This window comes from Parasteatoda tepidariorum, chromosome 3 (genome assembly GCF_043381705.1).
Source record: "Parasteatoda tepidariorum isolate YZ-2023 chromosome 3, CAS_Ptep_4.0, whole genome shotgun sequence".
Classification (NCBI taxonomy): domain Eukaryota; kingdom Metazoa; phylum Arthropoda; class Arachnida; order Araneae; family Theridiidae; genus Parasteatoda; species Parasteatoda tepidariorum.
The window spans coordinates 82,421,556-82,435,728 of NC_092206.1; the positions used below are offsets into that span (position 1 = coordinate 82,421,556).

The window sequence follows — 14,173 nt, forward strand, 5'->3', positions numbered from 1 at the left end:
AAGAATTAACTCGAATAATTAATAACTGCTTACTCATTGTTTTTATCTTTTAGTTATTGTGCCAAAGAGAAAAAAGTTGTAGAAATCTTTATTTTAATTAACTGTTTTCAATTTTATTTTTTTAAACATCTCAAAACTGCTTCCTGAAATGAATTAGAATAGTAAAAAGAAAAAAAAATCACTGCTTTATTTTATGGGAGAACAAAAATCAATTTCTTTTTATGGTTGTCTAAAAATAATCGTTGATTTGTAAAAATCAATTGAATTTTTTTTAAGTAGATAGAAACGTATGGCTTACTGCATTATCTTTAGAAAAGTAGGACTTTTCTCTCACTAGGTTTTTAAGTTAGAAACAAAGTTCACCAACAGATGACGTTGCTAACTGAGATAAACTATTAACAATTTTCAAAATGAAAATTTATTGCTACTACGTGGGATAGTCTAAAAAAATTTTAATAGATGCCTGTGCAAATATTTTAGTCTGAAGATCATGATATGCTTCAGAAATTATTTTGAAACTCCAGCTTGGGTCACTACCAGTTGATAAACTTTGTAATTAATTTCATAAATCGGTGAGAATGCATTCTCTAGTTTGCCAAGCAGAACGCAAGAAACCATACATTTCTATCACACTTACGTTTTTCCAGACTTGGGAATCAAATCATTGGACGCTTTTGGGACGACCGGTGTTTTTTCTACACTATTTATTAATTAAAAATTTAGTGAAGAACAAAAGATAGGTAAAAAGTTTAAAACAGAGAATGTTCACCATTTATAAACAGAATTTGATTATATACGTTGAAGCAATGTTTAAATTTATTTAAAAATACTTAAAATTAATATAAATCTGTATATTGCAGGTACATTTCTCGGTTATATTGGTATCCACTCAGAGTTCTTTATACCGGGATATCCGATATTAACGGATTGCAATCAGTATTACCTTGTTCATTGCTTATGAATGGCTTATTGTGGATTTTGCAAATTTTAAATGTTTATTGGTTTTATGTAAGTAGAATTTCAGTTACTTATATCTATTAGAAACAAATTGTATAGTTTATTATGATAATTCTTATTTAAAATAAATCTTTCATTGAGCATTTGTCTATTACAAAACTGTGTAACAATTTTAGCTAATAAAGATACTATAACAAAATCAGCATGAGCGTTCAAAATAAAAGTTCACAAAAAAGAAACCTAGTACTAGTGTAAATTTACATGACTTTAATTTAGCTTACTTTTATTTCTTAAACTTTTAAGTTGAAATTTTAATACATATGTTTATTGCTTTTTTAAATTTTCTTTTTTTATTTTTATTTATTTTTAAGCTTATGATTTATTTTAAATTTTATTTTGTTTGTAACCTGGCATTTCAAAGTTGATATTTTTAAACAAATGTTTCTATCAACTGTTTTCAATTTGAATAATTTAGAATTTAAGTATATTTCATAGTTTGTATTACTATTTTATTAAAACATTTTGCCCGAAATTCTAGATGTTTTTATACGCATAATATTACAGAAAATCAATATTTTGCAGTTTTACTTAAAATAATTTTTTTTAATGTGTCTTCATAAATCTGAACGTCTTGTCAAATTAAAAGGTGGGTAATTATTTTTAAGCAATTAAGTCAGCAATTTATTTTTAAAAACATTATAAATAAGCTCGAATCAATATTTTAAGTACTGATGGAATACAATTTCATTCAACTGGTAGCGCCGGATAATTTGAAAGTACTAACCCATAATGAGTAGGGGAGTGTCGGGTACCACCGCCCAGCGGGTACCCTCGCCTACTGTCAATTTCATATGCATAGAATATTTTTTCAAGTCAATGGGCCATCGGACATTAATTGTTATATTAAAAAAAGATTATTTTCAGAGTTTCAAGTATTTATGCAGCTGGTAACATGGTAAACAATAGTTTTGAAAATATCTCTTCATTTAATAATCTGTCGGTATAAATTTTGTAATAAAAATGATAAATGAGGTTAATCTATTGTCAATACATTGGTCATTTTCATTTACACCTGAAAAAACAGTAAAAAAAAAAACGGTTCCTTGGGGTATTAATCCGTTTTTCCTTCGAGGAGAATTTCATTCCCTCTTCCTTACCCATCGAATATCGAAGAATTTCGAAGACCCGTCGAATTTTTGTTCATTTACATGAGTGTTTCTTTTTTCAATCAATAAAAATTCAAGAAATTGTAGTAAGAGAATTGTAAAAAAAAATTAACTCAAGGGATACGTGAAAAAGTTCGAATTAGTCCAAGAAGATATTTTGGAAACAGCAACATCAGATGAAAGTTGATAGGAAAAAAAATGTGTTTCTTCGATTCCAAAACACATTTTGAAAATCCCAACATCAGATGAAAGTTGTTCTAGTTTCTTTGTTAAGAGGAATCATATTTCTCCTTGAATGAGGTGGGGTGAGAACAATTTGTAGACGATAAAATTCAGAGCAGCATTGGGAGCGCGGCAAAACAAAATTTTCTGTAAGTCACTTGTAAAGGAAAGGGATGGGATTTCAATAAAAACATTTTAATGTCGATCAGGAATCTGATGCAGTTTATCTTTTTAGTCCAAAATATCGAAGCTCAGCTTTCTTGTAGTGTTTATCATCTTCAGAATGTAGACATAACATACAACATTCACAAATGGAAATGGATGATCGTTAAGTTCCTCTGGGCGAAGGTATCATTTATAATAAAAAAAAGTTTGATGATTGAAGAGTTTATTTTTTGTTGAAGATACTGGATGAATAATTAATTACCATGAGTTGCAGAAGAATTTGACTTGATAAATTTTCAACTATCCATGCGAATATCTATTCGATATTTTTGATGTACCCTCTTCCGAAGTTGATTTATTTAATTTCAAATGAGAGATATTCCATATTTTTGATGTACCGTAAGTACCCCCTTCCCGACAGTTCAATCCTGGCGTCTTATAACGTCGTTGCCGAGTGGAAGGATTAAAACAGGTCTTAGGTCGGGAAGGAGGGTACAAAATTTATTTATTAATTATTAGGACAGAGCAGTCATGAGAGTGTAAAAGTGAACACGAAAAGTTGCGCTCCTTGGTTATATGATTTGGAAAATCTTGCAAAGAAAAATCCGTAAAATGTTTTAATTTAGGGAAAGAGGGAAATATTAGTAGTTGTTATTGGTTTATGAAATAGATCGAGCGTTTCCCACAGAGAGCAAAGGGAAAAATGTCCTGCTTATAATTAAATGCATGCTTGAGCCAAAAATAGATTAAAGAACAGGATGTGGCTTTTAAAAGTGTGAGAAAGTATTTCGATTAGAATAATTATTTAGGATGAAGTTTTATAGCAAAGAAACTAACATAAAAAGATTAATTGAAGCTTTTTATGTTACATATATATATATAAATATGCACAAGCTGAATGCCCGTTCTTCACACTGGGTGAATAAAAGGAAAGAAAGAAATAATAATTCAGTACTGAGAAACACTACGAAATCATGCTCAAAACATCAACTGAGACATATACCGACACAATTGAAGAGCTTAGTGGAAGAACCAGGCAAGTGATATATATATGGGAATTAATGAATCAGAGAAAATAACATAAATCAGTTGCATCACTATGGGTAAATTTAATGCAACATAGTAGCTTTTGCCTTTACTTTAGTCTTAACAAACTGAGCCGCATTAGTTTTTAGTACGCTTGCATGATTTTTATTTCAAATTAGGCAGTGATAAATAAAATAAGGCGAAATATTATTAATTCCGCCTTCTAATAAATTGGTAATAACATAAATCGGATACCACTTTTTTCATATTTTTCGGTCCTTTGTGAAAATGTCACTTACCTGGTTCCTTCACAAAGTTTTACAATTAATAAAGGTAAAATAATTTTTTTATGTATTATTATTTGTCCCCCTTTCCGATGACTTTACGTTATAAAACTAAGCATAACTCGTTTATCATAGTTCATCCAGTTAGATTAGAGATTTACAGCATTTACCATCACTTGGCATGATGCTATTGCTCACGATAGTCAAGATTTACCACTATCAATTTACTCCCGTACATATTCCTTTCGAGGGGCAATATTATCTATATAATACTTTATACCTTTATTAGTATATTTGGTACTTATGACATAATCCTTCAGCATTTGAGTTTTGTGCGAAAAACTGTAGCAGAAAACATTCGAATTTAAAAAAGTAAAAATAAAATAAGCAGAATTTTTGTAAAAACTTGGAAGGTCTTCGAAGCATGACCATTTCTCTATCTGAGCTTTATTTACAGTTTAAAATATTTGTAAGTAGTGGTGTAAAAAATTTCTTTTAATTCTAATTTCTCAAAATATTAATGCAATATCTTTGCTAACACTGGAAGAAATATTTTTTAAAACAATGGAAAACTTCGTATCAAAACTGCACCATTTACCATAACACTAATAGTACATAGTGCCATAATAATTAAGCGTCATTCCTTGTAGCACGATTTTTTATGATTCTCCTATACCGGGGGTGGCGAACCTTTATGCATCAACGTGCCATTTTTTCTAAAAAATTGTTTAATGAAATCACAAACGTGCCGTCAAATAATTTTGACTTCATTATTATTGGGAAAATAATAATACTAAATACTATCAACTCAAAACTCTTTATTTACATTGAAAAGAAAATACATTTTGCAATGTCTTAGTTATACGCGTAATTCAACTAAAATAGCATCAGTGGGACTTCTGTTATTGCAGATTAAATGACAAATACCTTATAGGTTGTAAGATGTTAGTTTAAGCAGGACTGTTGATTTTTTTGCTAGTTATTTATTATTAGCTTGTTTTTTTGGTTATTAATTGTTTTTTAGTATTAATTGTTAATTTTTTTATTAATATTTGTTTTTTTGTGAATTTTAATTTAATTGTTACATATGCTTCATAGTGCGTGACATGCGCGTTGTGTCGCGTGCCATTGGTTCGCCATCCCTGTACGAATTTCGAATATACATAGCTTATTTTTTTATTATAGCATATAGCTTTTTTTATTTCAACTAATGCATATTACCAACATTAATTAAGCATCATTGTCGTCATTAAAAGAGCATGACGAGTTTTAAAGGTTCTTCTACATCTACACGGATAAATACAATTACTCCACTACTTTAGTTTTTAGTTCATAGCTTATTTCTTTAATTTCAAAATGCATCGATCGAGCCGTAGTGTCTCGGAGAATAGAGTACTCGCCGGCCATTCAGGTGGAGGTTCGAATCCCAGTGATGTCTGGATGATGCAAATTCCCCGTCCGGCTCGCACCGACCGCATTGCTAACGTAAAAATTTCCTCAGTGGTAGACGGATCATGGTTTAGTACATTTACCGGTAGACTAACCGTGGGAAGTTTTCGTATTTTTCCTCGCTATGTGCTGAAATTGCGGATTAGTTCAATCAAAAATCCCTCCACTACGGCAAATTTCACTCAATACTTGACCCAGAAATTCCTTTGTCTTCTAGATTGGGTTCAAAATTACAAGGCTGCGGAGATTAGTGGAGAGTGTGGAGCATTAGTGGTCGTAAACTCAAAATTTGGATCGGCTGTTTAACGACATTTATGAAATAGAATGTGTTATGCATACATTACCTAAATTAACTAAGCTTAATAGGAGTTAATAATAGTATGACGATTTTTTACATTTCTTCTCAGTGACTTAATACCACTTTAAAATCAATTTTGCCTTTCAATGCCTTTTTTTTCCATTTCCATTACTATTAATTTTAAATAAATTTTTTTGAAACACATTTTAAAAGAATAAATATAAAAAAACCCCTCCTCCATTTGCTGTAGGAGGCTCCACGGACTTGACTTGGAGATCGCAAGATATTGGCGTGCGAGAGAGCTTTTGGGAAGATGACTTCGATCTTTTGTTATTTTCTATTTTTATTGTTCCTCTTGTTTGTATTCCCTGCCATTGGAAATAAAATATATATATATAAAAAACCTTATCAGATAACTTTAAAAGTATAAATTTATTGACGTAGTCAACGCGTGCTAAAACACTCGTTTTCAAATAAAGCTATAAGCTACAAATATCACTGATGTTATCTTTAAAATAAGTGACTTATTAAATAGTCCATATCTAAATTTAAAACAGTGGCTAAGCTTAACTGATCAGAAAATTTCATTTCGTTTTTTACTAATCCCGCTCTAACTGCTTGTCGTAGAATCTTCTAATGCCGACAGTGATCTTTCTCATGCTTTGAACAATTTGTATGCCAAATTCTATTGCTTTCGATTGGATGGTTTAGGAGTCTAAACACACACACAGACATTCATTTTTATATATATATATAGATAAGGAATAACCATAACCTCTATCCCTTATCTTATAGATAAGCGATTAGACCATAATAAGACCTATAACTGTTGCAGTAACGTCACAGTGGGACAAGAATGTGACATATTTTTGTCTCAGTTTTGCCTCACGATCACACAATTGAAACGTAAATGTCACAATTTCGTCACATTTTTGTCGCATGGTGACCCAGTTGAGAAGAGAATATGTCAGTTTCGTCACATGGTGAGGCCACTGCGAAAACTAAATGTCTCAATTAGGTCTCATGTTGACATCAAAACTGATAGTCTTTGTGACTGTCACAATCTGATAAAGGTGTTATTTAGAGAACAGCATTTTGATCGATTACCAAATGTTCAGCTAACAATACAAGTGATTTAATTTAAACCTTGATTTTGATGTCTTTATACAGTTATTTTTTTAAAAAGAAAATTGAATAGATAAAAAATACATAATGCTACAAAAATGTTATTTGTTAAAAGAAATTTTTAAACCTAACAAACATATCCAGGCTAAAAGTATTAAAATATTTTATCAAAAAAAAAAACTTTGAAAGATTTCATATAATCCATTCTCACTATTAGTGATATTCACTAACATGGGTTTTAGTTGGTGGGTGGTTGTCTGTAATAATATATTTGTTTTTAAAGATGCTTTTAGGAATAATAATTTGAACAGCTTCATTATTTTATTTGTAAATTAAAACATTCTGTACGTACTTTTTATGAAAGGGTATAATTGATTTTTAAATTTAAAATGAAGGAACGTATATAGCATAATATATTAAATTGTCCTTGGTTAATAAAATTTTTTTTTTGCTGTCACGCACCCACCCCCCTACACACACATATATATAAGCAGAGAATGGAATGATAACACGTAGCCAATCACAAAAGACTTCTGGTTAGTAACGCACAAAACAGCCAATCAAAATTGAGAGCGCAAATATACGCGACAGCGGAACGCTCTGCGAAGAAGTTTAAATAAAAACGAATCATATGGAAAAGAAATTGATAAAAAATGTTGTATATAAGGAGGTTTTGTAAATAATTTTTAGTTTTATCACTGTTTTTCCTTACTTTCAACTGTTTTTTACTTACTTTCAAAAAATCGTTCAACCAGAAATATTAATTAACAGTTCATATTTGTTTGAGATATTTCTTAAATAATGCTTAAAAGTGCAAATCATTGGTACACAAAATGATGTGAAAAGAAAAATCAATGAAAAATTTACATAGCTAGGTTTTGTGAATATTCGGAGATCTATTGTAAATAATTTTTAATTTTATTGCTTTCACCTTATTTTTTTATAACAATTCAGACAAAAATGTTTATTGATCATTGATAACATAATTATTTAATTTTACATTTTTTTTATTAGTATTCAATCTGACAAAAAATTAAATAGCTTAATTTAATTTGTCGAATTTCAGTTAAATATGTTTTTATTATATAATTTGCTTTTTGTCTGATTGAAACTAAAATATTTTGTCAGCTGACAGTATTGAAGTTAATAGGGCAATTACTTTAAATGGTTTTTGCTTTTGAAATATTACTCAGCAACAACTTATTAATATTACATGTTTTAGTTTGCTTGCCATATTTTAAAGTTTTTTTTCATTAGGTTTTAATTGTTTTCAGTTTAAAATTTAAATTACTTGGGGGGGGGGAGATGAAGCACCATATAGGGAACTTCCGCCATCCTATAAGATCAACAATGATTTGAAATAGGGGTGAAAATATACTTGGCGAAATTGGCGACTTATGTTTGGCGCCATTCCTGTTTGCGAGGAACACCGTTGTAACAGGAATAGCTGCCAAAATATGATGATATTTCAATAAAACATTGGAAAATTTCAACAAAACATCGGCCAAGACATTATAATGACAATGAACCCGATATGAGCAAAATTAATAAACCCAATAAAATACATTTTGAATCGAAACAAAAATTAATGGAGTAAGTATAGAAAGAAAAGGAAAAAAAAACAACAACTCACTTCTTCGTTAAGCTTGAATATCTTCAGATTTAGGCGCACCGAATTCTCTAGTAGTAGTTAGATACTGTATAAATTTATCATGAATTGAATCTATGTACCTCCATCGCCACATAAATTCGGCGAAATACGAATCGAAAATGTCTTCTGTGGTACCGGACTGCCGATGACATTTTTATCTAAAGTTCCTTTTTATGATTGCGAACATACCTTCGATCTTATTGACCATAAGCAAAAGTAATCTTAAAAGCCGGTATCCAACGTAGAACTAATGAACCTCTGAAATTACATATACTGTTGAGCATTTACAAAAAATAACGCTAAAATCTAATCCAATCAGATTCACGATTGGGTTTCAACATCGCCCAGCTTGGCGATCACAACTTGGCGAGAATCAAGGGGCACCCTCAAATATAGTCTACCCGAGTTAGGCTCTGCCACGCGTGCTTCGGATACGGAGATTAATCTCCGACTAATACCCTATAGTAATGTGTTAAATAATATAGCTTCCTCGCTTTATATAAGTTTATAATATTGTCTGTATTAAAATTGCTTTATATAAGTTTATAATACTGATAATAAGGATCTCTGACATTTTACAATCCTATTATATTCTCTCTATGTGATGTTGGTGCAGAAAAATTGCCACCTAATCTCCAGGAACGACTTTAATATTGTTCGCGAAGCGAACAAAAATGTAACTCGCCAACCCCCGAAAATTGCTACGCAATCTTATATGGTTTGCTTCGTAAACCAAGCTCGCTTCTCTCGCTACTAACTTCGCAAAGGAACTTACATTGGAAATGCACAAAATTCTAAAAATTCAAAACAATAATTCAAATCCATATAAAAACTTTTTTTTTTAAAAAAATTACTTCTTTTTAGTAAGTACTAAGTCATTAAAATAAATTTGAATTCAAATAAATGACGTGTAATTCGTTAAACCTATTAGAAATGTGCTGTAGTATAATTCGTGATATAAATCAAAAATCGTCAAATAAATTCGTAATATATAAATTCGTGAAAAAAGGCGCTTTCGACAAAATACTAAAATAGAGATCTATCGAAAAAGACTACTCACTTCTGCCTAGCTTAATAGTATGAGATTGTCGCAGCTGATCAACACCTCCTAGAAGAAGGAAGGCCTTAGCACGGATCAATTTAGTAGTCCGATCTAACGAAGTTAACTGCGCAGTAGATGAAAAATTATAAAGATGTCATTTCGTTAAGGGTACTAAGCTGCGCAGTGGTTGAAAATACGAAATATGTCATTACGTTTGGACTACTACAGGATATTTATGGTAACCCGTGCTGAGGCCTGCTCTCATCTAGGAAGTGTTGAGCTGATGCTCTCTGGTTATTTCAGTTTCCGTTTTTAAAAGCGGTATATGTTGAGACACCTCAGCTAGATTTGGAATGTGACATTTTTAGCTGCAATCTTTGGTCGATTTCCTAGCGTTGCCATTCGGGGAGTTGTAATGAGGCTTTTTTGTCGCCGTGTAAGAGAAATAGTAACGTAAACAAAACAAAGCAAACGTTGCCACCGTGGAAAAGAAATACAACCAAAATTTGGGAGCCACGTAAGAGAATTATATATATTAGATATATATATATATTCTTGGTATTCGCTTTCAGGAATGTGACTTGAATAAAATATTTCGGCATAATTACTTCACTTCTTCTCGAGTTGCAAATACCTAATCCACTTAAAGCTTAGCGACTTTTCTCTTACAAAACCCGTACTTGGTGGAACTTTTCGTTTTTGATATATAGATCAAGCATTTTTTGTTTACACAGATTTACTCAGTTTGATCAAAAGGAAGGAAAACTCTTCCAATTCGTTATACAGTGTTCTACTTTTGAAGAGTTATGCTATTAGAAAGACTGACCTGCTTTGGCCCATATTATCGTTTAAGTAAACTTAATACCAAACTTTATTTTCCTGTTAATTAATTCTCCTTGAAAATTACTGAACAATCGCATGATTCAACCTGATCTGAAACATATTTTAATCTTAGTAAGATTGAATCTTGCTTGTACATGAGTTTCATCTGAAGTTTAGTTTAATTTAGTACTCAATTTGGTTAGTTGCTTTCGATTTTGCTTTCCACCTTGATGCTTCGTCAAATTTCAAGTCTGTTCTCGTTTTTTCCTCACTTAAATTTTCATTTTTCAACACCTAATATCTATACTCTTGCCGACCAGGTGGCCGAGTGGTTAGCGTGCCTGACTGCGGGTTCGAATCCCGCTCAGGGCATGGATGTTTCTTTCCCTCTCTCTCTGTGTTCTATGTCATTTCTTCTGTGTGATTTTGGTCATTAATTACAGTCATAGAACCCTAATAATAAACACACTGTCTAATAGATTCTCCTGCTTTAATTTTTTTTCATTCTATACCACAAGTTAATACGTAATATAGAGTTCAAACTATTAGCTGGCATAATTTTTAAGTGTCTTTGTTAATCCTTTTACAAAGAATTTTCATTAAATAATTTTTTATATTTTTCTCCATTTTTTAGTATTAATTTAGATCAAAATATAGTAGTTGGAATTTTATTAATTTATGGTTACGAAATAAGGATTGATTTTAGCAGATAAATACACATATGTCCCTTTGCTAATATGAGCTGACGGCTTACTTCTAAAAGAAAATTTTTCAAATTTGCACTTATTTGTATATGAGAGAAACATTAAGTCATCCTGAAATTTCTTTAATTTACAAAATCAATTATTGATATATTGATGAAAAAATATGAAAATTATGAATCGATAAAATCGAGTGATCGATGAATCGAGTAAAAAAAAATCGAACTATTTTTTTTGGATTTTATATTTTAGTACAAATCTATTTCCGATAATCTAAAAATTTTTTAGTGACTATTTGACCGTTTTTTATAGTTAAAAAGTACCAAAATATATTTTTACTTAGAATTAGAGAGTCCAAAAAAATATATAAAATGGACACCTGTGTCTCATATATGTCAAAGAGTTTACGCTTATATGTATAAACAATAATTATAAGAACTCTAGGACAATAATTTGTTAAAAAAAGATGTTAAAATATTTTTTTATCATGTTTTATATACTGTTTCCTTTAAGCTTGCTATTGTTTTATACATTTTTTTTACATTTTCAGCTTATCCTTCATATGTCCTATAGAGTGGTCACTGGTCAATCAGTTGAAGACGCAAGAGAATATGATGTCATGGAAAAAATATACCAAAAAGGGAGTAAAAAGCTCTCTTAGTTATATGAAATTAAGTAATAGGTAAGGGTAGAATTAATTTGAAGTACAATCGAATAAAATTTCATTTTAATTTAGTGTTATAATTAAGTCTATTCGCGATCAATTATTATTTAGAATTTTTTTAACGAAAAACTATTCATTAAAGGTTTCAAAAATGCAACTTTTACATATTTCGACAATATACGCGTGTCAGAACAAAAAAAGTATAAATAAAAATATATAATTATTTCTTATTATTTCGTATTGACAAGTGGGTATATAAAATAATTATTCGTAAAATTTCCTTTTTCTTAGATAAGAAATTGTGTAAAATGAGATCCAAATATATATATATATATATATATCGCACTTTTTTTTTGTCAAATTTTTGTTTAANTTTCGATCAACATAATCAGTATATATATATATATATAAATTTTTTTTGTAAAGACATGATTTATTTAATCGTCGAAGAAAGAAAAGAAGCAGAACAACAATGCGTAAAAGAAAAACTAATGTTAGCCCAAATCGAAAAAGAAATCGAATTAGCATCAATTAACTCCGGCTCAAATCAAAATAATTCTGAAAACACAAACGCGATAATTAGAACATCATCTTTATACCTCGAAAGTCTAAATTAAATCAGTTAAAACACTTAGTATGCAGATTCCTACTAAACTCGAAAATTTTAACTTATTCTTTCATTCTTTAGAACGCGCGTTTACAACCAAAAATGTTCTGCCAGAATTCAAATCGGAAATATTAATTAATATTCTAGGTGAAAAAGCGAATAGTATTTTACTTTACATTTCGGAGACCGAACTCCAAGATTACGAAAAAGTTAAAAATATTATATTACGAGAATTTCAGCCAACGGCCCAGGAATGCTTGATCAATTTCCGAAGAGCTCAACGATTACTTAATGAATCACACGTACAATTTTCATCAAGATTGACAAACGCTTTTGAATACTATTGCAACCTTCGTAACGTTAATGATTTTAAAAGCTTGTGCGAATTAATGATAGCCGATAAATTGTTTGCTACCCTCGATAGTGAAACGCAACAACATATTGTTATACGCTAAAACGGAACTTGGTTTAAACCAACTGAATTCGCGAAAGAATGTGATGTATATTTTGTTTCGAAACGGAAATCTTTTGCCAAAATAAAACACTACCGTCAACAACCGTTCGACAACAATAAAAAAAATATCTCATTTCAAAGCTTTAATCGTAATTCACATGAGAGAAATTCTACAGATTACCAACCACGAAATAATCCGCGTGAAAGCTTTCACAGAAACGAAACTAATTCAAATCGTAGATTTAACACAAATTGAGACCATGTTTGCAAAGTCGAAGCTAAAATATTTAATGAATCTAAGCATCAATTACAATATGAAAAAATTTTCGTTAATGATCAACTAGTTGAATCGTTAGTAGATTCTGGAGCCAACATTATATGCGTCCGAGATCACTTAATTCCCTCCGAAACAAAAAGTGTCGGAACTGATCAATTAACTTGTGTTTTCGGAAATGAAGTACAAGCTGAACTTTCAAGAATAAAATTAGCGCTTCCAGGATTTTGTAGAAATCCCATAACAGTAAAAATCTTTATTGTGATTTAATAATTCCCCCTAATATTTTGGATGATTTAAACCAGTGGTTCCCAATCTTTTGTGGACCATCGCCCCCCTCTTGGGGTTGACTGACACATATCGCCCCTTTCTCTTTTTGCTCAACAAACCATTCATTGTTGCTTGTGAGCAACCTAACACTGAAAATATGCTATGTTATTTGATTTTAATTTAAATTGTAATGCAAATAGGGAGGCAAATTTATCCTGTCGTTTTTATTAATTAAAAAAAAATTGTGCATCTTTTTTTTTTTTCAAAAAGAAATTATATTTAAAACGGAATAATCAAAACAAAAGTACATTTTTTTAAATTCATATTTTAATGTAATCAAGAAAAAGTTAAAACGTTAACAACTAAAAATTGAGAAAAAAAATGAAGAGGGAGAAAGTACAATTTTACCACTTCAATGACTGCCCTGTGCTTGGTGTATTTCAAGTTAAATCTTGAATGTCAGGTTTTATGCTCGTCAGATTTAAACGCGGGTCTCCTATGAAGCAAATGTCCAACCGATCTCCTTGCTTTGTGAGCAGCTGGAAGACAGAATTAAATCCTCTCTCCACTAAATATGTTGACGGGAACGAGATGAGAAGCGGCTCAGTTTGTTTCCACAATTTTGGATAAGTGAAAGTGTCCATAAGCTTTACCCAAGCTAACTCGTAACCGTATTTTTTAAAGACGACTTAAGCCTCACAGTCATACTTCAAATCTAAAAACTCTGTCTACAAAGAGGAAGTGAGCTTATCCATAACTTCAAAAGAGAAAGGATCGAAAATCCAATCCGGAATTTCGAATTTCATCAAATCTTTAAATCTTGATTCCATAACTGATCAGGGTGATCAGCAAAAATTAAGATTTTATTTTCGAGAATCTCGATATCTGCCATTGAACACTTTTTAAGAGTTGGAAATTGCATTAGCTCTTTGCGACCAATGTTTGACTTGTAGATATCAAACTTGGCGATGAATGAAGATATGATTCCCTTAGCCT

At 30.7% G+C, this 14,173-nt stretch overlaps 1 protein-coding gene across 1 annotated transcript in view; it reads left to right on the forward strand.

Moving 5' to 3' along the window:
* Window positions 1–11,639, forward strand: part of LOC107457454 (ceramide synthase 1-like) — a 33,908-nt gene extending 22,269 nt beyond the window's left edge. Inside the window, exons 5-6 of the mRNA XM_043045099.2 lie at window positions 861–1,008; window positions 11,459–11,639. Of these exons, the coding sequence (XP_042901033.1) occupies window positions 861–1,008; window positions 11,459–11,569 (259 nt within the window). The 3' untranslated portion in view covers window positions 11,570–11,639. The remainder of the gene's footprint in view (window positions 1–860; window positions 1,009–11,458) is intronic.
* Window positions 11,640–14,173: the final 2,534 nt, after the last annotated feature.